Raw genomic sequence first — 25,772 nt, 5'->3', positions numbered from 1 at the left:
GTTAAAAAATTTTAATGAAACACAGTTGAAGATTAATGATAGTATAAGCTTTGGGGTTGTAAGTCTTATTACAGGTACTTAATTGCCATTTAGCTGGACTTTATGTTTAACATTACATGAAATAAAGTGACTAAAATTTTACAAATCAGATTTCTTCTGCTGTTAGTATTTTAGGTGTTCTCTTCAAACTTTCTTTATAATAGTTCACTTGTTTATATTTAAATCCATTTTGAAAGCATGATTTCAGTTAATAATCATAACAAACAGCTGCACATATTTAATACAGCCTTTGGCTATTAAACTTGACCTTTGACTAAATTGATCATAGACATCAAAAGAGCTAAAGGAGTGTTAAATTATTATGTTGCATCTATTTTGAGTTCCTGTATCACAGAGCTCACCAAACATTTGTTAGCTTCTAAAAAATCATAGGGCAAGAGCAACACACATTAAGTTATTTGGGGCTCTAGATTCTTAATTTGGGGTTAGTCAGAGATTGTTCTCTGAATTCTTGCCGTGTATATTTCTTCATATTCCACTTACAAAAGTGAGCTAGACTCTAAAATTTAATAATCCAGCATTTAGTGAACATAAAGTTGCTGGTGAAATGCTAAATACTGTAATTATAATTACACTGTAGTAGAATTTATAGTTTTTTTCAAAAATATTATAATAGAACAGAAGTAGAACTGTAAAAAGAATTCAGGTAATACCAAGATTCTGAAGAAAAAAATACTTTTTGCTTTCTGATATATAAGCTAAGCCCCAGGTCTTATTAGTAGGTATGATCTTGTTTAGTTGGATATATTCTTTAATTTCTCTCCTTTTATTGTAATTAAAAAGAAAAATAGTATCATTTCATAATAAAAGTAATATCATTTTCCCTAAAGAAAATTTTTTAAATTTTGTGAGATAGTAGAAAGGGAATCCATAATTCTACTACTGCAAGACAACTTTTGTTAGTCTTCTTCTTAATAATCATCTGTAAACATGCTATTATTTATAATTGTATACATTGCTTCTTTAAATTAAGAATTTTTTTAGTATAACTTTAGATTTATGGAATAATGGAATTAATAGTACACAGAGTTCCATTGCATATTGCTTTTAAAATTTAACCCTTATCACAAGAATTTTGATATTTTATTATGGTCTCCTTATAAGCATCTTCAGTTTTTTTCTCATTACCAAAATGTTGATTATAGAAAAATCATTCAACTCTAGATAAGCAAACAGAAAGAGGTTACCTGGTGTAATATTTATATCCTTCTAAGTTGGAAAATTCTTTAAACATAGACTCTCTCTTATATCCCTTTATTCTCAATCATTCTTGCTGGCTCAGAGGTGAATATCTGATCTATGGAGCATTCAAGAAGATGATTTCTCTCTGTCCAGTCTTTGAATATGACAGCAGCAGTGTTTGTATTTACGCTATTTTAATTTTTGTTTAATGTTAAAAGGTTGTTATAGAAGGTACTTTTTTTATTATGGGAATAGTTTTGGTTCACTGTTTTTCCCTTAATTACATGCCTCTGAGTCAGGTACTCTTCACATTTCAGTTTTATTACTTATTCAGCAAATATTTATGAACCTGCTAGGTTCAGGTGCCAGGCTACATGCTGAGACAATAAAGAATGATCAGATACATTTTAAAATTACTTTGCGAAGCCTTTAGAACTAATCTACTTATATTGTAGTGTAAAACAGGGTTATTCAAAGCAGCCAGTCTGCAAACTATGTATTCTTGTTCTGTGATAAGATGAACTAGCACCAGAATGCACTGTACTGTTTCAAAACCCTCTTTGTGAAGGTCTTGTTATTTAAACAAAACAAAACAAACAAACCAAAAAAATGAATTAAATGGTGCATTTAGTGATACAGTTGATTTTCCTTCCTCACAGACCATTAAGATGTTTACAGATCAACACTGATCCAAGAACTACCACTTATATTAAATATAAACAGTGTTTTCCACTTTATTTTCCTATTTGCCCATTTATAGTTCCTATTATGGTTTTTTTTTTTTTTTTAATATTTATCTGAGAGAAAGAGAGAGAGATGGGGCGTGGGAGTGGCTGGAGGCAGAGGGAGAGGGAATGTCAAGGAGACTCTGCACTGAGCATGGAGCCCAACAAGGGGCTCAGTCCTACAATCCCGAGATCATGACCTGAGCCAAAACCAAGAGTTGGATGCTTAACTGACTGTGCCACCTAAGGCGCCCCATTATGATTTTCTCAAATGTTTTGCTGACAGTATCCTTATAAGTTTCATCATTACATAACTTTGCTTTTTTGCTTAATTGAAATGTCTAGATATGGAAGAGTTAATTATGTCCTGGCTCGAAGAATAGAACTTTTAGAAGAAGTTAAACGATTACAAAAGAGTCTAGGGGTTCCTGGAGATGCTTCATATACTTGTGAAACTGCAGGCTATTTCTTCTTATATCAGGTAAGAGATTTAAGAGTTTTTAAATCATATAGTCTTCAGTTGGACACTGAGATGGGTTCTTGAAATTCTCTTGAAAGCCTGTTTTTTTGTTTAGTAGTTTAAAATGTGTGCTGTTGCCAGAGCTATATCTGTATTATTAAATGTTTGTATTTCCTATTATCTTTTATTTTCTTAGCTAAATAGCTTCTCTTGATGACTCATTTACTGAAAGGCCAGTGTTGCTACTTTTTAAATTTTTTTCCTTTTTCTTTCTTGCTACTGACAAATTTTCTAGTCTCTCTCTTTGTTTTCATTACTGTAGAAATATAACTAATTTTGTTAGCTACCCAGTGGTAACAAAGTACCGTTCTGTAACCTACTTCTATTCATATTAATCAGCTAATGAAGAGAAACATAACTCTCCTTTCAAATTTCTAAAAATAAGTTATGTTTTAGAACTGATTTCAAAGTAGTTAAAAATTCTTTTGACTTCAATTTAGAGGTATGCTTTTGCTTTGATTAGGGTTAATTTTTTAGGTGTGAAAATCATTGAGAAGTGGAAAACTAAATATTTGAACAAAAATATACCTTAGTAGTCATTTGGTTTATTAATAATTTTAAGCAGCTTAAGGCATAATCATATAATGGAGAATTTTATGTAACTTTGTTCTCTTTGTACTCTTACTATTTGTATATTTTAAATCCAAATTGTAACACTGAAATTTTAAAATGTATAAGAAAGAATACAAAAGGATAAAAATAAAGAATGGGTATATGCTCATAAGTAGATACACAGACCAGGTCAGTCCATTCAAAATGATCAGATTTCATGGTTTCTTATGACACAGAGAATATAAACATCATCTTACAAAGTAGCCTGTATTGGACTCAGGCAGTTTAGAACTTCGAATAATGGATAATATCATGCCTAAATGTGTATTTGGCACAAAATCAAAATCACTAGGCTCTCAGTGAAAACTACCTTTAAAAGTAGGAGAAATAATCTAAAAATTTGTGGAGGCGTAAGTAATCGATTTGAGAAAAACGAACTTGGAGCCTCATAGTGCAGATCAACAATTTTCAACACGTAAGAATCGCCCTGGGAAAGTTATTTTAAAAGGAAATTGTCAAGTTCTGTCCCCAGAGATTCTCTTTCAGGAGGAGGTGTCATCCAGGAATGATCTACATCTTTATTTAGCCTCTTAGATGTTCTGCCTAAGAACCACTCTGGGAGAATTACCAGAATTGAGATTAAGCAGGAACCGCATGGTAGAGGCATAGTAAAATGTACCAGGATAACTACATCACAAAAGTCATAAAATGAGCTTTCAAATATATACTCAGTTTAACAGAAGCGCTTTGTAAATATACCAAAGAGAATTGGAAAAATCATAAAGGTCTAGGAGAAGGGTTGGCATTTACTAAAATGCTGCTAAAGTAGGATTTAACGTATATGGAGAAAAACTGAGATAATGAAAAAAATATCAGAATTTCTTTGTCCAGAGAATTGGGGTTTTTTTGTTTGTTTGTTGTTTAAGGCATCAGTAATACTGTTTTGAGTATACATGGAGAATCTGAAATGTCTGAGATAAAGTCCCATAGGTGACCCTGAGGTTCTTTCTGGTTTATGTATATTCATAAATTATTTATATTTTTATTTATCCTTATATACACACATATATTTTTTCTTTTGAGAGAGAGAGAGCATGGTGGGCAGTGTGGGGAAGAGAGGCAGAGGAAGAGAGAAAATCTTAAGTGGGGTTCATACCCAGCGCAGAGCCCAACTGGATCTCACAAGGCTGAGATCATGACCTGAGCTGAAACCAAGAGTTGGACATCTAACCGACTGAGCCACCCAGGCACCCCTAGTTTCTCTGGTTTTGATTAAAGAGGCTTTGTTCAATAATCTTAAAAGTCACCTATTAAAAGGCAGTCTGTCAGTGACTCGGATAAGAAATAGTCCCGTTAGGTCAGGGATTGCTTTTCTTTTTCTTTCCCTTTACTTAGTAGGTCTTATTTTTACTGGATTTCTTTTTTATTTTAGCATTTAAGACATAATAATTAACTAAGAAACCTAATCCCAAGTCCCTTTGTTTCACAGGTCATGTCTCGTTGGGAAGAATATATCAGCAAAGTGAAAAATAAAGGTAGTGCGCTGCCAGATGTTATGGAAGTCTCCACTTTCTTCCCTTTTCATGAATACTTTGCAAATGCCCCTCAACCCATTTTTAAAGGCCGATCTTATGAAGAAGACATGGAAATTGCTGAAGGATGTTTCAGGCATATTAAGAAAATCTTCACTCAGCTCGAGGTAAGGATTCTCAGGGGTTTTTTTAACTTGCCTTTAAAGGATTTAAGTTTAGTTGTTTGGGTTTTTGTTTGTTTTTGTTTTTAATGAGGTAAAATGGAATATTCACATTACAAACCAGATTGTTACTTTTAAGTGAGATTATTGAAAACATTTATAGTTTTAGTTCAAGAACTGAGTAAAAATTAAGGTTTAAATTCAATCCCCATTGTTCTGACTTTTCTGGTATAAAAGGCTTAGCATTTAAGAAAGGAATGCTTCCCTCAAGAGAGTCAACAGTGTTTCTTTGAGTTGGAATCTGAGAATGCCACTTCCAAATGATGGAAAACATCATTGGAGGATTATAGCAGCCTCATAAAGGGATCACATTTAGGCTCAGATTCCTCAGTAAGATGATTTAGGATTATTCCAGGTAAGAGGGGCAATGACCTTATCTGTTTTGTCTTTGTACCTTTTAGATAAGATGATATCTCTACTTCACATAGTATATGTTCAGTAAATATTGATGTATGGTTTAGGTAGGGGGTAGGTGGATAGATGTAGGTATAAAATAATAAATATATAGTATAATAATAAAATTTTAGAACCTACAAAACAATATTAGAGTATGTTTATGATTATATAAACAAAGTAAAAGAATAAGAGCATTTAGTTCATAATAGTAGTTGTCTTGGGAGGGGTAGGGAGAGATTTAAACAGACTACTTCTCCTGTATCTGTCATGTTTTGATTATTTAGAAAACAGAAATGTTAAAAATATCTAAAGTATGACATAATGTTCAGAATTTATAACACTTTATATTAGGTACTCTGCTTAGGCTTGTTTGCTCCTCACTTAATCTCTATTGTCCATCATTTTACCCTGCTCTGTGGGGATCCTCTGCCATGGTCAGGTTTAATTTCCTGGCCTCCCATATTAACTGACTTCTGGCTGGGTTTAGCCAATAAAAATGTGACAGGAATAGAGAAGCTAGGATATTTCTCTACCAGTTGTCTTGGGTTTCATCTCTTATATGGCCCCAATTTTTGTTGGCTTGGCTTGCCATGATAGTTGTTGTAGCTTGTTCTGGTACCCCAGTCCCTGGGCTCTGAAAACACTGCCTCCTTCCCTGATCTGTTCTAGCCTAGGAATGGTCAAACTTCCTGCTATTGCTAATCTCTGGGTTGCCTCAACCATTCATTCCCTGGCTGGCTTTTGTGTTCCTTGTCACCTGTGAAGCCAGACCCCCTGCATTAAATTTCCTTTGTTATGAATACTTGAAAAAGTTTCTGTTTTTGTGGAGGGACCCTGAGTAGATACTGTGGTGATATTTTATTCTATATTCTTGTTAATAACTGTCAATATTTTACCTTATACAAAAAACGGTCCAAATTATAGCTTGAGTGTCAGTTATTATATGAACTCAATTAGTACCTAATTAATAATGAACAGAATTGTGATTCATTAGGCTTAGTTTATGATATGTTTATATTAATTAATCAGGAATTAAATCTGATAAACTGGATTATGTGAATGTATGGATGAAACGTGTTTATTTTCCTAAAATACTCTCTCCCTGACCCCCACTCCCATAGGAATTCAGAGCTTCTGAACTGCTTCGAAGTGGACTGGACAGATCTAAATACCTTCTGGTGAAAGAAGCCAAAATCATTGCTATGACATGTACTCATGCTGCCTTAAAGCGACATGATTTAGTCAAGCTAGGTTTCAAGGTGGGGACTTGAGAGTTTTGTTCCTCAATTGATCAGCTGTTCAGCTATTAGATTTCTCTTTCCTCTCCTTTTTGCTCCTTTCCTTTTTTTTTTTTAATTTTAATTTTTTTATTTAAATTTTCCTTTCCTTTTCTTTTCCTTTCCTTTCCTTTACCAAGGCCATTTCCCTTGAAGACTGGCTTACCTCTTACTGAAGTTCACATTTGCAATTACTTAAAAATGTCTTTTCTGAAAGTGATAGTAATCTCTGATGTTTATATGATTAGTGAACTCTACATCTGATTTTTATGAGTCTGCTTATCAGTTATATGTCCATTAAATAACATAACCATATGATTGTCTAAACAAATTCTAATATTTGTTAAGATAAATTGATTTTTCACTGTGTTAAAAAGATCTCCAAACATAACTAAAAACTATTTAAAAATGTTGACAGTGTTTTTCACCTATTAGACATTTATATGCTTACATTGTTCATGTTTTAAATACACATCCACTCCCACTAATTTGTTCATTCAGTAGATGGAAAGCCTCCCATATGAGGATATGGAGTACTCTTATTTATAAGTCTGTAGATGAGATAGTAAAATGATTACATCATATGAAAAAGACACAAGAGCTAATAATGGGCACCATAGCCTGATAACCTATGACTTGTTTAAAATGGAATGTAATAAATAAGCAGTAAATTTGAATTTGCAGGCTCTTCATAACTTTGCTAGTGATACTGGCCTAAACTCTGACTTTAATGCAAAATCATTTAACTTCGCTGCATTTGTTTTATCTGTTGTTTAAAATGTTGTTGTTTAAAATTGTTTGTGTACTGGTTTGAATTCAAAGTTAACATTAAGCATTTGTTGTTAATGAAAGTGACTGACAATTTTTAAATGTGAGCTCACTGGAGGATAAGTGCTAAATAAATTCAAGGTGATAGAATAGTTGCTATCTTAGACTGAAGGTTCCTCAGCTGCAAGCTTAGTACAAGCATGATAATTTTATTAAAAGGTACTGTGAACTTATGCTAGTGGTGTGAATTACCCTTTTGCAAATTATTAGTGAGAATTTTCATCTAAATATTTTGTTCTTGGGACTGACATAAAATATGCTTTGTATTTTATATTAAATCATATCAGTTTAATAAGGGAAATGATATAATCATAATTAACATTTTATGACGTGCAGCTTTTTCACATGCATATTCTTTTTTTTTTTTTAAGACTTTATTTATTTGAGAGAGAGAGCATGAGAGGGGAGAGGTCAGAGGGAGAGCAGACTCCCTGCCCAGCAGGGAGCCCTATGTGGGACTCAGTCCTGAGACTCCAGGATCATGACTTGAGCCAAAGGCAGTTGCCCAACCAGCTGCGCTGCCCAGGCACTCCTCACATGTGTATTCTAAAAAAAACATTACTTGGACCCTATCAAACTTTCATTAATCATTTGCTTACATGGTGCTATACATATATAGTTAGTATAAACACTGATAGTAGTCCTTAGATCTTTTATATTTTTAATTTTGAGGTTTTATTTTTGTCAAACTTCTCCTGTATCTGGTTTAAGCATTTAAAAAACTTGTAGAGCTACTTCATCTGGAGAAGTTCAGTCCCCTACTCCCCTGATCAGCCATTCTTTCAACTTTTAGTATTTTCTGTGTTCTTTTTATCTGTATCAATAAAGAATGTTAAATTTGCATTTAGGGGTGCCTGGGTGGCACAGTCGGTTAAGCGTCTGTCTTAAGCTCCGGTCATGATCCCAGGGTCCTAGGATTGAGCCATACTCCCTGCACAGCAGGAAGCCTGCTTCCCACCCCCCCGCCACGCCTGCTGCTTATGCACGCTCTCGCTCTCTCTTTGTCAAATAAATAAATAAAATCTTTATAAAATCAATAGCAATCAATCTGCTTTTTCGACATTGTCCTTTGACCCTGTGCCATCCCCAGGGAGACATGCATGCACAGTCATGTGCTCTTTTCTTTCCTTAATATGCCCAGTATGGTTATTTTATAATTTTGCTTTGTGAATAAAATTGCCTTTTAAAAAGCAGAATCTATACATACATTTTTTGTAAGTTAATTTGCATTAGATTTTCAGAGTTGTTTTTCAGAAAGCAGGTTCTTGAAACCATCTTGAGCTGCTCCCACTCTGTTTTGCATATCATGTCTATTATCCTCTGAGTCCACACAGGGACTCGTGAGAAAATGTGGATCTTAGAACTCCTCCTCCTAAGCTTCCACCAGGATGACCTAATTAATACTTGTAATAGGGAAATTCAGCATCAGATAGAGCTAGAGAAGACACCTATCCACATACCTTTAGGTATGTTCAGTAAGAAACAGTACAGAATTGAACCTTACCTTTCATCATTGGATGCCCAGTTGAAATTCATGTCAGCTACTTGTCTTAGACAAACAAATACAAGCATAGTTTGGTAAAAATGAGTAACACAGAAATTACAGTATATGTAAATAATTCATTTAAAAACAGAGTTAATAGGGCACCCTGGCAGGATGGCTGAAATTGAAAAAAAAAAAAATCGTAATGAAATAAATAAAAGATAAAGTTAATTAAGCATGAAGAGTAAATATGCTCCTACCTTCTACCTTCCAAGGAGACAAAATAAGAGTAGAAAACTTCAAAAACACAAAACAGAGGAACTGTAATTTGTATTTAGTGAGATTCTCAAAGAAGGTATTTTACCAATAAGACAAGGAAGAGGATGTCACACTAAGTAACAAACAGAATTAGAAGTGGAGGGGAAGGAAAACATGTTGAGAATAGATCTAAAAGAGAATTGAGCAGATGGGAGAGCAGTAATCATCAAAAAAGAATGAAATTTCTTAATGTTGGAGAAAGACTTGATTTTTTATTATTTTATAAATGTGCAGTGCCTGATGTTACTGGAAGCTGGGATAGTGGAAGGATGCAGGCATCAAACAAGTAAATACACAAATAGAATTACAAATTGTAATGTCCTGTGAGACAAAAGAAGAGAGTTCTGTGAAATCATGTTTAACCTGGGAGGTCAGAGAAGACATGGATAAAGTGGGTTTTAAGCAGGTACTTTAAGAATGAGGAAGAAGCAGACAAAAAATGAAGAGTGAATGGTATTGTAGAGTGCCTAAGGCCAGAATGGTTTTGCCAGTTCTAAGAAAATGAAATATGTCAACGTGGTTGAAGCTTAATTAGTAAGGAGTAAGGTGGCATTTAAGGGAGGAGAGGAAGATGGGTCAAATTGAATATAGGCCTGATTAATACAGCTATTACAGGCCTTGTTCAAGGCTCTTTTTCCTAAGATAATTGGAAGCCAGTGAAGGGTTTGAAACCAGTTGAGCTGATGCCTGTTTTATCAGTGGTTTAGGAGAGGCAAGCCAGGGAGGGGCTAGTAAAAGAGATTTCTGGTAATAGTCAGAGTGGTAGCTTAGAATTTAGTGGTGGTGGTAAAAATGGTGAGAGAGTTCTGAAATAAAATTGCATGCTTTGATGACACATTGAATGCCAGGGGTAAAACAGTGGTAGATTGTCAAGTGCTGGGTAGGAGTCATAAGGGGAAAAAAAATACCCCAAAATACTACCTGGAGTAAGAATACCAATGGAAATGACTTCATATATAATCATAAATTCATTCTTGCTTATGTAGAACTTCATGAGCTGAACTGAAAATAACTAAATTGATATGCAATGCAAGAAATGTTATGTAGGATCTCTTCAAGGTAAAATTATGTATTCGGGGGCTTCCCTGAAGTAACAGACTTGAACTAGAAAAGCAGGGACATCATGATAAAAAAAATCATGAACTTTCTGTTTGAATAATTTGTATGATATTTTTATCTGAAATTATTTGGGGTTTCTTTGGATAGTTGTTATAGTTATGGTGGTAGTTTTTTGGCTTTCAAGCTGTCTTTTTGACAAGCTTTCCTTTTTCTCCATCTCTCAGTATGACAACATTTTAATGGAAGAGGCTGCTCAGATTCTGGAGATAGAAACTTTTATACCTCTCCTTCTACAGGTAAGAAATGGAGATCTGAGACAAGGAAAGTAGAGTTTGAAGAATTCCGGGGGACAGTGTCAAAAACCTACACAGTTTTGGGGTGCTAATTGTTGTAATTACATATTCTCTTTAACTTCATTATGTTTGCTATTCTATTTTAAGCCTATAAACGTCCTTTAATCTATTCACTGGTTATTTAGTAGTTTGTTTTGTTTCCAGGAGTACTATTTAAAAATTCATAGTTTATCTTTAAGTTTTGAAAAGACTTAGTAATTTTAATCAAGAAAATTACATTGTTACGCCATCTGGAGGATAGATGAGCTATTTTTTTCTCTTCCTTTGTTAGAGTTGTTTCTAGACTTGTTTTTGATGTTCACTGAGTACATTGCTTTTCTTTATTTTATGCCTTAATTTTTCTGAGCGAAATGGCGATGTTTAAGAATGTTTTTTTATTGTACAATAGTCTTTACTATGGAAGAATTAAAAACAAAATGTGGAATTCCCAGTTTAAGAATAGAGACTGCTTTAATTTATAGATAAATTGGGTTCTAAGTTGTTTTATGAGCCAACTTATTTGGGACTTGGAATGTGTTTTATCAGGGTATGTTTCAAGGAATAAGATGTATAAAGTAGCAAATCGAAGTAGTAGTGTGGGAAATTAAAGACATAATTTTTACTGCTTTGGAGATTTTCAGTCTGGCTCTTGGCATGATTGTAATATAGAGTATCTACTTTGACATCTGTCCGTTTTAATGCTAGGGTATCTTTTTCTTTCTGTGCACCATTTACCCAATTCTGACCTGAGCCTCCCTTGGCTTGCTCTGCCTGTTAAAGTAGGGTAATTCCATGCTCACCTTCTCAATCCCTCCACCCTCCCTCACCGTCAGTCACAAGGGTGATGGCACCTGTTTGTTGTTCATAAGTCATTCTATAAACTTTCCAGATTCCTCTCTGTGGAACTGGTGAATGAGAATTAGTAAGCCAATAAAGCTGTTTTTTAAAATAGCAGGACTCTTGAGTGATTGGTTAGAGACTAACAGGACAATTTATTAATCAGAGTATTTTTGTCATCTCCTCACATTTCATTTCTAGAATCCTCAAGATGGTTTTAGCCGACTGAAACGCTGGATTATGATTGGTGATCATCACCAGTTACCTCCAGTCATTAAGAATATGGCCTTTCAGAAGTATTCAAACATGGAGCAATCTCTTTTCACTCGCTTTGTCCGGGTTGGAGTTCCTACTGTAGATCTTGACGCTCAAGGAAGAGCCAGGGCAAGGTAAAGGAGCCTTAAGTACTCCCTATTTAAGGACCCCCAGCTCCATGATCCAACTGTTTGATAGTATGTTCAGTAGAGACTCTAGAATTCCCTGCTATCTAGGAACCTGCCATCTACAAATCTGAAAGCACCTGTATTGCCTTGTGCATGGGATGTGAACTGATCAAGTTATTTCCTACACTTAATTCACTGATATTAATTTACGTGAGTTGTAAACCAAAGCTTCTTTTCACTGTCCCTTGCCCTTTTTTCATGTCCCCAGAAGATATACAGTTAGTATCATTTTGAAATCTAAAACAAAAGGTGAACAAGAGAAAAACACACCAGTTCTTACTTATATTAAGTGTATAGGCTCTCTCTCATAATTACTGCAAAGTATTCCTCAGTTTATAGACTTCCTGATTTTTTTAATTTAAGGAGTAAAGATAGCATTTACCTCATAAAACAAATAGTTTCATTTCTATAATATCAAGTCTGCTGACCTTTGGTTACTTAAAGCAGGAAGACAAGTTTAAAAAGGATTATTACTGGGGCGCCTGGGTGGCTCAGTGGGTTAGAGCCTCTGCCTTTGGCTCGGGTCATGATCTCAGGGTTCTGGAATCGAGCCCCGCATCGGGCTCTCTGCTCAGCAGGGAGCCTGCTTCCTCCTCTCTCTCTGCCACTTCTCTGTGATCTCCGTCTGTCAAATAAATAAATAGAATCTTAAAAAAAAAAATTTTTTTTTTAAATAAAAAAATAAAGGATTATTACTAAAAAGATGAGTGCAAAATAGTTAAACATGAAAATTAAAAGGAAGTACACACCCCCTTAGGAATCCAAATTTTGCATCACTAATATTTCCTGTTTGGGGGGCTATTTATCTTTGGAAAGCTTATGTAACCTCTACAACTGGAGATACAAGAATCTGGGAAATCTCCCCCACGTGCAGCTCTTGCCAGAGTTTAGTACGGCGAATGCCGGCTTGCTTTATGACTTCCAGCTCATCAACGTGGAAGATTTTCAAGGAGTGGGAGAGTCGGAACCTAATCCTTACTTTTATCAGGTAAGAAAAATGTAAAACTTCTAAGTTTATTTTGCATTAACTAGCTGAATTACTACCTAAATCAGTCCTGTTGAACCATTTGACTAGCCGCTGAAAAAACAAAAGTAAGTTGCCACCTCACACACAACACAAAATTCTGTTTCAGGTAGATTCAAGATATGTACACCAAAGAAGAGAAACTGTAAACACACTAGAAAGAAGATTGTGATTTAATATATAATATATACATATATAGCATATATATATTTATAATAGATAACGTTAGGGTGAGAAAGGTCTTAAGCTCATTACCAAAAGCAGAAATAAAGAAGAACGTTGATTGAGACCAAAATTTATTTCCAAAATTTAACAGTGGGTTGAATTCTGAATATATATATACACAACTCCTATAAATCACTTTTTAAAATAACACCCCAACAGAAAAATGCAATAAGGATAAGAATAAGCAGTTCACAAAAAAAGATTTGTAGCAAGTAAAAGTCACTAGACTGTATATTCACCTCTGATAATACTCAGTGTGGAGTAGGTTTAGGGAAATTTTATACTCATGCAATGCTAGAAGGAAAGCAATTTGGTGAACAGATTGTCAGTATGTATTAAAAGCAGTGTCCTCACTCTGAAGAATTTATCCTAAAAAATAAATGGGCAAGTTTTCAAGGACTTATATACTGAAATGTCCATCAGATCTTTTTCTTTTACTGCATATTATTTTAGAAATGAGAAACAACCAAAGTATCTATCAATAGGGGTTAATTACATTAGTACCTATTCCATATAATGAATAGGAATTAAGTACAATAACATTATAACTTCATTTACTGGCAAGAAAAATGTTTCTGCTATATTAAATGAAAAAAAAACTAGGTTGTAAAATATATCATATAGGGTCCTTTTTTTTTTTTTAAGATTTACTTATTTATTTATTTGAGAGAGAGAGTGAGGGTGGGGGAGTATGGGCTGCAGAGGGAGAGGGAGAGAGAATCTTAAGCAGACTACCCCCTGAGCATGGAGCCCAACACAGGGCTTGATCCTATAACCCTGAGATCATGACCCAAGAGGACATCAAGAGTCAGATGCTTAACAGACTGAGGCACCCAAGCGCCCTGTCCAATTTTATTTTTAAAGAGGTACAGCAAAACATGGAAGTTTATACAGATAATCTACATAAAAAGATCCAGCAGCATATATACCAAAAGGTTGGTTGGTTGATTGTTTTTTTATCTATACTAGTAGAACTAACACTTAAAGGTAGTTTGCTATCAGTAGACAGTGGAAAAATTCATACACATGTAGCTGCTTTTCTCTCCTGTCTTCCAAAGAACTAGAAAAGTTAAATGAAAGAGGTAACTCAGGCTGTGAGAGTATCACCAAGAACTACAATATAAATGATTTTTCTGAAGGCGTTCCTGAATTGTACTTTTGCCTTTAAATGAAAACCAGCTTCTTGTCTTTCTTTTTTGATTCATGTTATGTTTTATATTCTTGTTTTACGTTCTTCTCTCATCTAATGCTTCTAACTTAGTCTCTACCATACCGGACAGAGCAGCTTTGTGTGCACTTCCGCACTTTCAGATTCAGCTAAGCATGAACATAAGCCAGACCCACCAATTTGAGATCACATCCTCTTCCCACTTAAAGTGGTCTCTCTATAAGGAAAGAACAAACACAAAAAATACTAAGAAGTGTGAGGAAAAAGAAAAAAATATTGCCCCAACATTGAGAGTGCACTGCAGTACGGCTAGATACATACGCTATTAGACTCGATTTTCTACTGGCTTCTTAGTCAGTGACCTTGCTTCTTTGTAGTAGTATTTCTTTTATACCTACAGTTGCAGTACACTGCAGCAGAATGTTACTGATCTGTATTATGACTGTTGTGGACCTAGAAATATTAAGCCTTTAACTTGGTAACTTTTATTTTATGATGATTCCATATGTTGCCAATACATTATAAGTGTCAAAGAGAAGTAATTACCAGATAGATTTATCAGTGTTAACCTAGGATAGGATTATTCCTTAGTTTTATGAAAGGTGTTCACTTGTCCAAGTTGACTTCACTTCTTGAGGTGTGATAAATGAACAGTTGTGCCACTTATTCTTTCTGCAGAATTGAAAAAGGAAATAAATGCATAATCTTATCATTTTTACATTACAGAATCTTGGAGAAGCAGAATATGTGGTGGCACTTTTTATGTATATGTGTTTACTTGGTTATCCTGCTGATAAGATCAGTATTCTAACAACATATAATGGGCAAAAGCATCTTATTCGTGACATCATCAATAGACGATGTGGAAGCAATCCATTGATTGGAAGACCAAATAAGGTAATTTTGTGAATATGATATGTTCTGTTATTCATCATGTTGGCAAGATAGGAAAATTTTATTTATTACGAGTTATTTATATTGTTCTACTTTGTCTCTTTGCTATCTCCTTTTAAGACATAAGAAAATAAAATAATAGGAGCTATAAATAATTCTCTAGCAGTCCTGTCTGACAGTGTTAATTGGTTTACTATGAACTTCTGTCTCAACTACCACATTGAAGATTTTGTTGATGGTAATCAGAAGTAAATGATCCTGAAACTTTTTGTTGGTAAAAATGAAGCATAGTAAAATTACATTATTTATGTACTTTATAGTAGGATTGTAGCTTTTTAAAATTATGTTTCAAGGGTATAATTTGTACTGTTTTATTGGTGTGTGTGGGAGAGTGTTTTTTCTTGAGAATAAGGGAAGATTGTAGAGTACCTTTGGACCTGAGGATTATTTTTTAATACTTTTATTTTTTGTGTCATATGGAGTAGTATCAAGTAAGATGCTTGGTTATATCAATAAAAGGCTGAAAGTTTAGAATAACAACTGTATTACTAATGATGAAATTAAGACTGGTTGTAAACATGCCTGTATAGAAGCTCTTTCACTTTTTCATGGAAATCATCCAAGAATAGCAGGAAAATGGGAGGAGGGAAGGACAAATGACATTTTTAGTGAGATGACACAAATCAGAGGACTAAGATCAAGGAGAAAATTAGGAAGAAGAGAATTTAGAGGACCAGTCTTGAAAGTACCAGTGGAAACGCTTTCTGAAGGTGAGTGGCATACTCTGACACACAAGAGCCATGTTCCTGTTACAGAACAGTGGGTGTGAAATTGGGGTGAGCAGGAGCCTTCCTGGTCCCAAACTGGTTCAAAGAAGCGGAGCCATGCTCCCCCAAAAGCAGACTTGTCTCTACAGTAGCAGAGGCATGTAGCTGGCATGTAGCTAATCTAAGAAACCACTTATTCAGTGATGAAGTAGAAAAAGCAACCTAGCACGAGCTCAATTTATATAGGGAAAAAAGGAGGACATCAGAACATACCGACAAGACATTTGCTTCAAAAACATGTTGGTCTGGAACAGATGAAAACTTTGAATACACATTTGGCTGTGAATTTTAAAATGCTTAATGAAGTAACCATTTCTGTGGGGGAAGGCTACAAAGCAGAGAAATTTAATAACTCAGGAAGAGATGAAATGTGAGCTGAAAGAAAATAAAAACACAGAAATGGAGACAAGGTTGAAAGGAGTACAAGGACATACTGAATACTCCACATAGAAAGTGAAAATGAGAAACTAGTAACTTTGAAATGGAGACGGCTTAAAAGTAGAAGAACCTCAGTATCTGAGTCCTTTTATTTATAACAGAAAAACTTAAATAATGAGGGAAAGTCTCCCCACCCCCCATCTCGTAACAAGAAGACAAAAGTGAAATGGTTCCAGGACTGGGTTACAGAGTGACTCCATGATGTATCAAAGACCAAGGTGTTCATTTCATCCTCTTCCTTTGCCATTCTGAGTGTGTGAGCCTATTTCCCAGACAAGCTCTCCACATGGTCAGGTTGGCAACAGAAATTTCCAAGGAATATATCCCCACATAAGAGCAAAAGACTAAAATCCAAAATATACGAACTCCTGTAACAGTCATTGTTAAATAAAGACAGCCCAATACAGAATTGGCAAACTAATAGTCACTTCACACTAGAAGACATAGGAATGGCCAATAAGCACATGCAAAGTGCTTACCATCATTCTTTGTGTCAGGGGAATACAGGTTAAAACTATAAGGAGGTACACTGCACACCAAATAGGTTGGCTAAAGTTGACAAGATTCACAGTGTACCAGTTGTTGGCAAGGATGTGGAGCAATTGGAATCTGAATCTGGAACAATGCTAGTGAATGTGCAGAGTGGTACAGCACCTTTGGAAAACAGCTTGACAGTTTCTCATGAAGTTAAACATACTTACTGTACAGTTCAGCAGTTTCGCTCCTAGATATTTATTCAAGAGCCGTGAAAACATAATGTCCACAAAAATACTTATACTATGAATTGTAGCTTTATTCAAGATAGCCCCAAACCAAATGCAAACTGCTACAGCCACTGTGGAAAACAGTATGGCGGTTCCTCAAAAAGTTAAAAATAGATCTACTCTATGACCCAGCAAAGAATACAAAAGCACTAATTCAAAGCGGTACACACACCCCTATGTTTATAGCAGCATTATCTACAATAGCCAACTTATGGAAGCAGCTCAAGTGTCCATTGATTGATAAATGAGTAAAGTAGATATGAGATTTGTGTGTGCGTGCATGTATATGTGTATATATATATATATATATATATATATATATATATATGCAGGCACACACAATGGAATATCATTCAGCCATTTAAAATGAAATCCTACCATTTGCAACAACATGGATGGAGCTAGAGAGTATAATGCTAAGCAAAATAAGTCAGAAAAAGACAAATTCCATATGATTTCACTGATGTGGAATTTAAAAAATGAAACACGATCAAAGGGGCAAAAAGACAAATTAAGAAACACTCAGATACAGAGAACAAACTGATGGGGAGGAGTATGGCGGGTTGGGTGAACTAGGTGATGCGGATTAAGGAGTACACCCGCCATGACAAGTATCAGGTGATGTGTAGAATTGCTGAATCACTGTACTGTACACCTGAAACTAAAATAACACTGTATGTTGACTACACTGAAATCAAATTTTAAAACAAAAAAGCCCCAACCAGAAACAACCCAAATGACATGAATGGGTAAATGGATAATCAAATGTGGAATATTGTTCATTGGAATACTATTCAACAGGCAAAAGGTATGAACTTCTAATGGACACAACACATGGATGAATTTCAAAAACATGCCAAGTGAAAGAAGCCAAACAAAAAAAGTATATGATTCAATTTTTAAGGAATTTTAGACTGGCAGAAAGTAATCTATAGTGACAGAAAGCAGATCAGTGTTTGCCCAGGGCTTAGGGATACAGTTTTGACTCCAAAGGGGCCTGAGGTAATGGAAATCTTCATTGTGGTGCTTATCTAGGAGCATATATTGTCAGAATTTATCAAAGTAGATACTTCAAGTGAATGCATTTTATTATATGTAAATTATACTTCTGTGAAGTTGATTGAAAAGAAATGCTTTGTAAAATTCCTAAAGGTATGGACCGTGAATTATAGCTTATGCAGATAAGCACTTTAACTTCTTTTTTGTTGGGTTAGTGAAAAAGAAATAAATGCCTGAGTGCCAATATTAGACTAAAACCTGCATGAACTTTCCTAATTGTATATATAGTTTCAAAGTGAATAAAAAGTGCTATGAAAATTATTTATTTTTTATGTGTCAGAAGGTGCTATCCGTGAGAACTAAGACTATATTAAATAATAAGTGAGCATACTGAGTTATACTGCTGGGCATCAAACTGGGATACCAGGTCCCTGCGTCCAGCGTGTTGGGCAGTCTAGTAGGAGAAGACTGTTTATTCTATAGATAGTAATTTGGTTGTCAGCAGAGGTAAAGATCAGTGCTATAAGTGTAATAACAGGAACATAGCCTAATCTGGTTACTAAGGTTTATTTCATTGTATTCATTAACTGGTTTTCTCAGTTCCAAGTATATGATCATGTTTCCTTTTCGGGTTGACTATCTTAATGATAAGATTTTATTTTTGAAATATTATTTAAATTCTCTCTGTAGAGTTTTATTTATTGTGCTTTTGAAAATATACCTTATTTCCCATTTTTTCTTCCTAGGTGACAACTGTTGACAGATTCCAAGGTCAACAGAATGATTATATTCTCCTTTCTCTAGTAAGAACCAGGGCAGTGGGCCATCTGAGGTACATAAAGAAAACTTTTAATATTATTGAAATTTATTATCTGCTTCAATTTTGAACTTCTTATTAATTGTTATGGCAGCATTTGGCTTGGCAAGCTTTTTGTTGGAGTATAACAATATCAGATTCTTTGTAAACTATTGTCATTGCTTCTGAATTTTTTCAATCTTAAATATTTTAGTACATTTACTTTTTAGTCTTCAGTAACACTCAGCGATAGGATTTTATTATAAAATCTTAGTATCTTATATTTGTCGGAAGCAGTGTCAGAAATTTAAAAAGGTAAGGTGGTAAAAGGAGTCTTCAGAGTACATTTTTCATTGCACAGGACTTCTGACTTTTTTTTCCCACGCAGTCTTTCAGCTTCACTGTTAGAGGATAAAGGAACCATTTGTTCTCCCCGGATTAAGAACTGTCAAAACAAACAATAATCTATTTTTATCATTTATTGTGATGTATTTATGTGCTAGAGATTTATGGATTTATGGGAATAATATCTTCTTATTACAAAGCAGCCGTTTAGTTTTATATAAACCTTCATCTCATACAACTTACTAACAAAACTAATGAGAGTTTGTTTTATTATTTTATTTGGTAGATATAAAGAGAAAAGTCTCTCAGCTCTCTCCAAGCTCTCATAATATTGTCATTAAATCAAAATCTATTCGGAGCTTAGCCCAGTGATCAAGTTCCATCAAACTGATAACTTTTATGTAAGAGTAAACAAAGATGTAATGTTTTGAGAAATTGTTTCAAAACTATTGCATTCTAAAATAGTTTATTTTTGCTTACTTACCAAACATGTATTTGGAGACAAACTTTTCTAAAAAGTATTTCCTTTTCCGCATTAAGATTTATAGCTGCTGTTTGAATGGGGCATCATTATGATTTACATAATTAAAATCTCCAAAACTCACAGTATGAATATATGAATAATGCCTCGTCCCCTCCCCATCTTTTTTCTTACTGTGTCATGCTTTTGCCTTTTTCACACTTAATGACTTGACTTCGTGTTCCATAATTCTAATGTAGCTACTTTAAATCAGTGCATTAGTCATGATTCCCCTCCTCCCCACAAAAACAAAAATGTGAACATAGAGTTTAGTGATAAAGCAGTAACTTTACTTGGTTTAACTAATCACTTGGTATTAACTTAATGTTTATTCTGAATTTCAATTAAGATGTTTAACTTTTATTGCCATAGCTTAACAGGGATATTTAATAGAATAAGTTAAAAAGAAGAAGAAGAAGAAGAAAAGCTGCATACAAATGTTACTAATCTTGAACTGTGCTAATTTTGTTTCCCAAAGGGATGTCCGTCGCTTAGTGGTGGCCATGTCTAGAGCCAGACTTGGACTGTATATCTTTGCAAGAGTATCCCTCTTCCAGAACTGTTTTGAACTAACTCCAGCTTTCAGCCAGCTCACTGCCCGTCCACTTCATTTGCATATTATTCCAACAGAACCTTTCCCAACCAGTAGAAAGGTAGGCCTCTTTCTTCATTGTGTAGAGCAGCACTCTCCAGTAGGTGATCCCAGTAGCTAGGAACAGCATTGCGTAGATCATCCCATCAGTGGTTTAGAGCGCTCCCTACACTGCGGAACTGAATTAGATTTTCTGTGTAAAATAATAGTACATGCTAACGTTTATTGAAGACTCACTATGTATCAGGCAATTAGCTCTTCCTTATTAATCCCTTTTTATGTATGAGGAAACAGGATTAGCAAAGTTAAGTAGTTTGGTCATGCATCTCATAGATGGAGAATCCAAGATTTTAAAACCCAGGCAGTGTGACTCCAGAATCCATGTACTTTACTGCCTCTGTTCAGCTTTTTAGGGAGAACTTAACTAATTGTTGACAGAGTAATAAATGGCTTACCTGTTAGAGAACCCTGAAGAAACCTACACTTTGGAGGACATAGGAGGGAACAGCAACAAAGGACCTACTCAGAAGTGCCACTCCCCTCCCTCCTTATCCTTGTACCCTTTCCCTATCTGTCTTCCTTGCTCCCCCTTCCCACCCTCTACCCCAGGCCCTTTAGTTTCTGGTTTATCCTTCCTATATTTCTTTTGCATAAAGAAGCAAATACTTATTTTCTTATATTGTTTTCTTTCTTTCATAAAGGTTAGCATGCTAATCTTTAGGTTATGACTTTGGGGCTTTGCATTTTTAATGCAGTGTGTTTAAATAAAGCTGTTTTTTTTTAAATTTTTACTTATTTTTTAAATTTCTTTTTAGTGTTCCAGAATTCATTGTTTATGCACCATACCCAGTGCTCCATGCATTACGTGCCCTCCTTAATACCCACCACCAGGCTCACCCAACCTCCCATCCCCCTCCCCTCCAAAACCCTGAGTTAGTTCCTCAGAGTCCACAGTCTCTCACGATTCATCTCCCCCTCCGATTTCCCCCGATAAAGCTGTTTTAAATGTTCACAGTATACTTCTTTCCCTCCCTCTGAAGAAAAAGATGAAATTATGTGTGTTTGTTTTATAATAAGGCTGAGTACATTTTTTTAAACTTTTTTTTCCTTGGAAGATGCCTCTCTGCAGGAATAGAGGGATAAGGGTGGAATGATATGATGGGGTGGGGCCCTGTGACGCCTTCAGTGTCAGCCTTCTAGGTCTGGACATGGTCCTGTAGCCCTGTGTTTCTCAATCTTTTGTGGGCTGCTTATTACACAGGCAGGTTCCTAACACAAGATCTGAGGCACAGCCTTCTTCTGCAGAGGCCGCAGGGACATGTCTGGGGGCACATGGAGGTCAGGGAGTGCCAATGAACAGAAGGCTTGAAAGCCAGTGCTTTACCCGACACCTGGGGTGCTAAGGGCTAGGAGCAGCTCCCTATCTTCTGCTCAGGAGACTGTGCTGGAGGCAGAGAGGGCCACACAGCTAGCGCTGCGACTCAGAAGAGGCAGCTCCCAGCGGAGCCCCGGGAAAATACGCAAACACACACAGAACTTCCCATGTTGTGAAGGCCGTGTTTCGTAGTTGTGACAGCAGTGCTGTCTTTGCACACAAGTGTGACCCTCGCAGAAAGTGACTGCTGTCAAAAGAATATCTGCCGGGGCGCCTGGGTGGCTCAGTGGGTTAAAGCCTCTGCCTTCGGCTCAGGTCATGATCCCAGGGTCCTGGGATCGAGCCCCGCATCGGGCTCTCTGCTCAGTGGGGAGCCTGCTTCCCCCTCTCTCTCTGCCTGCCTCTCTGACTACTTGTGATCTCTGCCTGTCAAATAAATAAATAAAATCTTTAAAAAAAAAAAAAAAAAGAATATCTGCCTACATGTAATACTGCCATCCTGCTTAATTCTGAGAAATTCTATTTAATACACTCACTGTTGCTAATGTTATGTGTGCTGATTTGTTACTTTATGGTAAAAGCCCTTTTTCTTGATAGAAGTTTTTTTTACCTTTGTGGTTTTCTGAACTGCGTCTATGGTAAGAAAGGGTGAGACTTTATAAACATCTTATAATGACTATAAATAGGAGATGTGTTCATCTTTATTCGAGGATAGTTTAGGGAGAAGTGCAGATTGTTTACCGTCCTCATTTGCTTTACCACTTTACCTGCGCTGGTGGTTGTCAGAAAGCACTGCAGTAGCAGCCCGTCGTTCTCTAGCAGACCTACTGAATCCCAGGCCCCGGCAGCTGGCCGCACACCTCCACAAGTGAGCAGTCTGCCCCAGACAGTTCGGAAACATACCACGAAGTTTGGACTTTACTATTTGACCATGCATTTTATTAGTTAAAAAAACCTTTTAAATATCAACCCTTATGACTAACAGTCTGTGTATTAAATAATAGTAATGTTAGCTTATTTTTAAAGAAACGTAAATAGGAAAAATAGTTTTAATGTTTTCCTTCTGAGTAAGCTTGAAAATTGCCTTTGGAGCATACACAGTGTTAGAGACCATGCTTTAGGCCATGTTGACTTTTCTCTCTATTCAAATGATCTTCTATCTCTTGCTCTTCCACATGGGTTCCTAGACCCAAACTCCTTATCTTACTTGCCAGCCTGATATAAAAAGGTGGTAACTCTTAGTTCTCTTTGAGTCTCTACCTTTTGCTAAATTTAAATTGAATCTCTTCTCTTTATGAAGTCGTTATTGGGCTCTCACTCACACTGACATCTTAATGTACTGGTACTGTTCTGAAGTCCTCCAAACCCTAGTAGTGTTGTACGTAAGATGGAGACATAGGCATCTGGAATGTTCACTTTTAGCATATCAACTTTCTCACTGTCCTTAACTTTCTCTTTGCTTTCTAGAATGGAGAGCGACCATCTCACGAAGTACAGGTAATAAAGAACATGCCCCAGATGGCAAACTTTGTATACAACATGTACATGCATTTGATACAGACTACGCATCATTATCATCAGGTGAGTTTTGTCAAAATTCATTCTTATTTTTCTTGTACAAAGAATCTACTCCTTTGCAGACTACATCTTTAAAGTACTCAATTCCTCATGGGAAACCAGCTAAGCCATCCAAGGTTGTTGTTAATTCATGTAACATCCATTTTTTTAAAACACCTTTGTGTAGATATAATTTGGCCTACAATAAATTCCAAATATTTAAAGCATATAATTTAATACGTTCTGACATATGTAAAATACCTGTGAAACCATCACCACAATCAGGATAGTGAACATACCCATTATCTCCAAAAGTTTCCTCATGCCCCTTGGTAACCTTTCTCATCCTTCACCAGTCCCTTTCCTGACTTCTGCAGGCAACCAAGGATCTTACCCTCAATCTGTAGCCCCTCTTTACTGCCAAATAGTATTCCATTATAGGGACCTACCAGGTGTACCCATTGACCTGTTGATGGACATTTGGGTTCTTTCCACCTTCAGCCGTTACAAAGAAAGCTGCTGTGAATATTCTTGTCCCAGTCTTTGTATGGGGAACGGGGGGGCGGGGGAGGAGGGGCGCATGGCACACGTAAAATCCCTAGCAGCAGGATGGCTGAAAAATAGAGAATATGTGTTCAATTTTTAAAGAAAGTGCCCACTCATTTTGCTAAGTAGTTGCACCACATTCCCAGCAGCAATGTTTGAGAGCTGTGGTCGCTCCACATCCTCATCCACACGTGTTATGGGTGGCCTTTTTTATTTGGCCATTCTGAACGGGAGGCTAAACATGTGGAGCTGCTCCAGTGTCTGGTTGAGTGTGGACAGAAGCTTCGTGCCCTGCCATGGTTTTGTCTGAAGGCTTGTTCCTCCCCACCCCTCACACATCTCCTTGACTGAGGTTGGCCCTTCAGTTGTGTCAGTCAGTCCTAATCAGCCACTGTTTTTGCAGAAGTGTTACAGCCAATTTATTTGCTAAAAAAGCTAATACATCTTCATATTATTTTCTTCTCTGAAGATGTAATACTTTGATCTTTGGAGTCAGCAAGACCTAGGCCATTGCCATCAGAGTTATGTTTGTAATATAAAGTGGCCAGCAGTGTTTTAGAGCACTCTGGATTGAACAGCATCTATTAGTAAGATAATGTGAGAGCTTAGCTTTGTAAGCCTGTGTTTTTTTCATCTAAGTTCATATTGATGTTTTCTTTTTTTCTTTAGACTTTATTACAGCTACCACCTGCTATGGTAGAAGAAGGTGAGGAAGTTCAAAGTCTGGAAACGGAGTTGGAAACAGAAGAGGAGGCCAATCCTGCTCAAACTGACCTATCCAGTCTGACAGATGCCACCTCCAGTCAAGAATCCTCAGCATCTCTGAATGAGACCACCTGCAGTCAGACTGAGAGCACCCCCACTCAGACGGGAGCTAGGTGCAATCCAGAAGCTACCCCTGCTGCATCTGATGTCACTGCTGCTGTGGCAGGACCTATAGCCGTACCAGCAGAGGCACATGCCCCTCAGGATGTCACACCGGCCCCACAGGAGACTAAGTAGCCCAACTGTGGCCTTTCTTAGGGGGACATTGCTTTCATAAAGTCCAACTAAAGCTACTTTCTGTATTTTATATTTGCTTCTGCTCTTTTAGGGTACTAATTTGTGTTTAGTCCTAATTTTTGGTCACTAATCTCAGTGTTTGTCTTCTTGGATATATTTAAGAGAAAATTGTATGTGTGTGAACAACTTCAGTTTAATTTGTTCAGTCAGAAGGACAAATAGCCATTCCTTTGATGTTTTTATAATTGAATGTATCTGTAATTATATCTACATTAAAAGAATTTTCTGTAGAATACACAAGACATACTTTCTATTTTCAGTGAACTTCTCTAAAGAAAAGGACCGAATATACCAAAATTAGCTCTAAACACCCTTAAGTAAATGTTCAAATTGGGAGGAAGTTGTTTCTTCTCTCATAGTATCAGAGACTCAAGTTGTGTTAACTTTTTTCCTCCCTTTCACATGTATTTTCTTCCTCAAAGTCTCATTATGTGTTAGAACCACCTAGGATGTCTGTTTATTCTTGGGGCCACTCTAGACTGAATGAATCAGAATCTCGGGGTTAGAGCCCAGGTATCTGTATTTTAGCAGGTGCTCCTGATGTTTGAGTTGCTGGCAGAATGGCATCAAATCAAGCTGTAAGGCTGAGCCAGGATGTGTCATGCAGCTAAGCAAGAAGAAGATGGCAAATCCATCTGGGCAAGAATAAAGATCCAGAATCCAGGTAGTGAAAGTCAGTGAACTTAACTCCCCCAGATATCTTATTTTTTTTTTTAAGATTTTATTTATTTACTTGACAGAGATCACAAGTAGGCAGAGAGGCAGGCAGAGAGAGGAGGAAGCAGGCTCCCTGCTGCTCAGAGAGCCCAATGTGGGGCTCCTTCCCAGGACCCTGAGATCATGACATGAGCTGAAGGCAGAGGCTTTAACCCACT

At 36.2% G+C, this 25,772-nt stretch overlaps 1 protein-coding gene across 1 annotated transcript in view; it reads left to right on the top strand.

Moving 5' to 3' along the window:
* The window catches only part of AQR (aquarius intron-binding spliceosomal factor), a 93,981-nt gene extending 68,847 nt beyond the window's left edge, over window positions 1-25,134 (top strand). Inside the window, exons 25-35 of the mRNA XM_047737671.1 lie at window positions 2,313-2,448; window positions 4,529-4,738; window positions 6,310-6,447; window positions 10,378-10,449; window positions 11,524-11,711; window positions 12,582-12,753; window positions 14,909-15,079; window positions 18,851-18,936; window positions 20,244-20,418; window positions 23,200-23,313; window positions 24,505-25,134. Coding sequence (XP_047593627.1) covers window positions 2,313-2,448; window positions 4,529-4,738; window positions 6,310-6,447; window positions 10,378-10,449; window positions 11,524-11,711; window positions 12,582-12,753; window positions 14,909-15,079; window positions 18,851-18,936; window positions 20,244-20,418; window positions 23,200-23,313; window positions 24,505-24,837 — 1,795 coding nt within the window. The 3' untranslated portion in view covers window positions 24,838-25,134. The remainder of the gene's footprint in view (window positions 1-2,312; window positions 2,449-4,528; window positions 4,739-6,309; window positions 6,448-10,377; window positions 10,450-11,523; window positions 11,712-12,581; window positions 12,754-14,908; window positions 15,080-18,850; window positions 18,937-20,243; window positions 20,419-23,199; window positions 23,314-24,504) is intronic.
* Window positions 25,135-25,772: the final 638 nt, after the last annotated feature.

The sequence above is a fragment of the Lutra lutra genome, chromosome 7, assembly GCF_902655055.1.
Source record: "Lutra lutra chromosome 7, mLutLut1.2, whole genome shotgun sequence".
Taxonomy (NCBI): Eukaryota; Metazoa; Chordata; class Mammalia; order Carnivora; family Mustelidae; genus Lutra; species Lutra lutra.
This window is presented reverse-complemented; position numbering and strand designations above follow the sequence as displayed.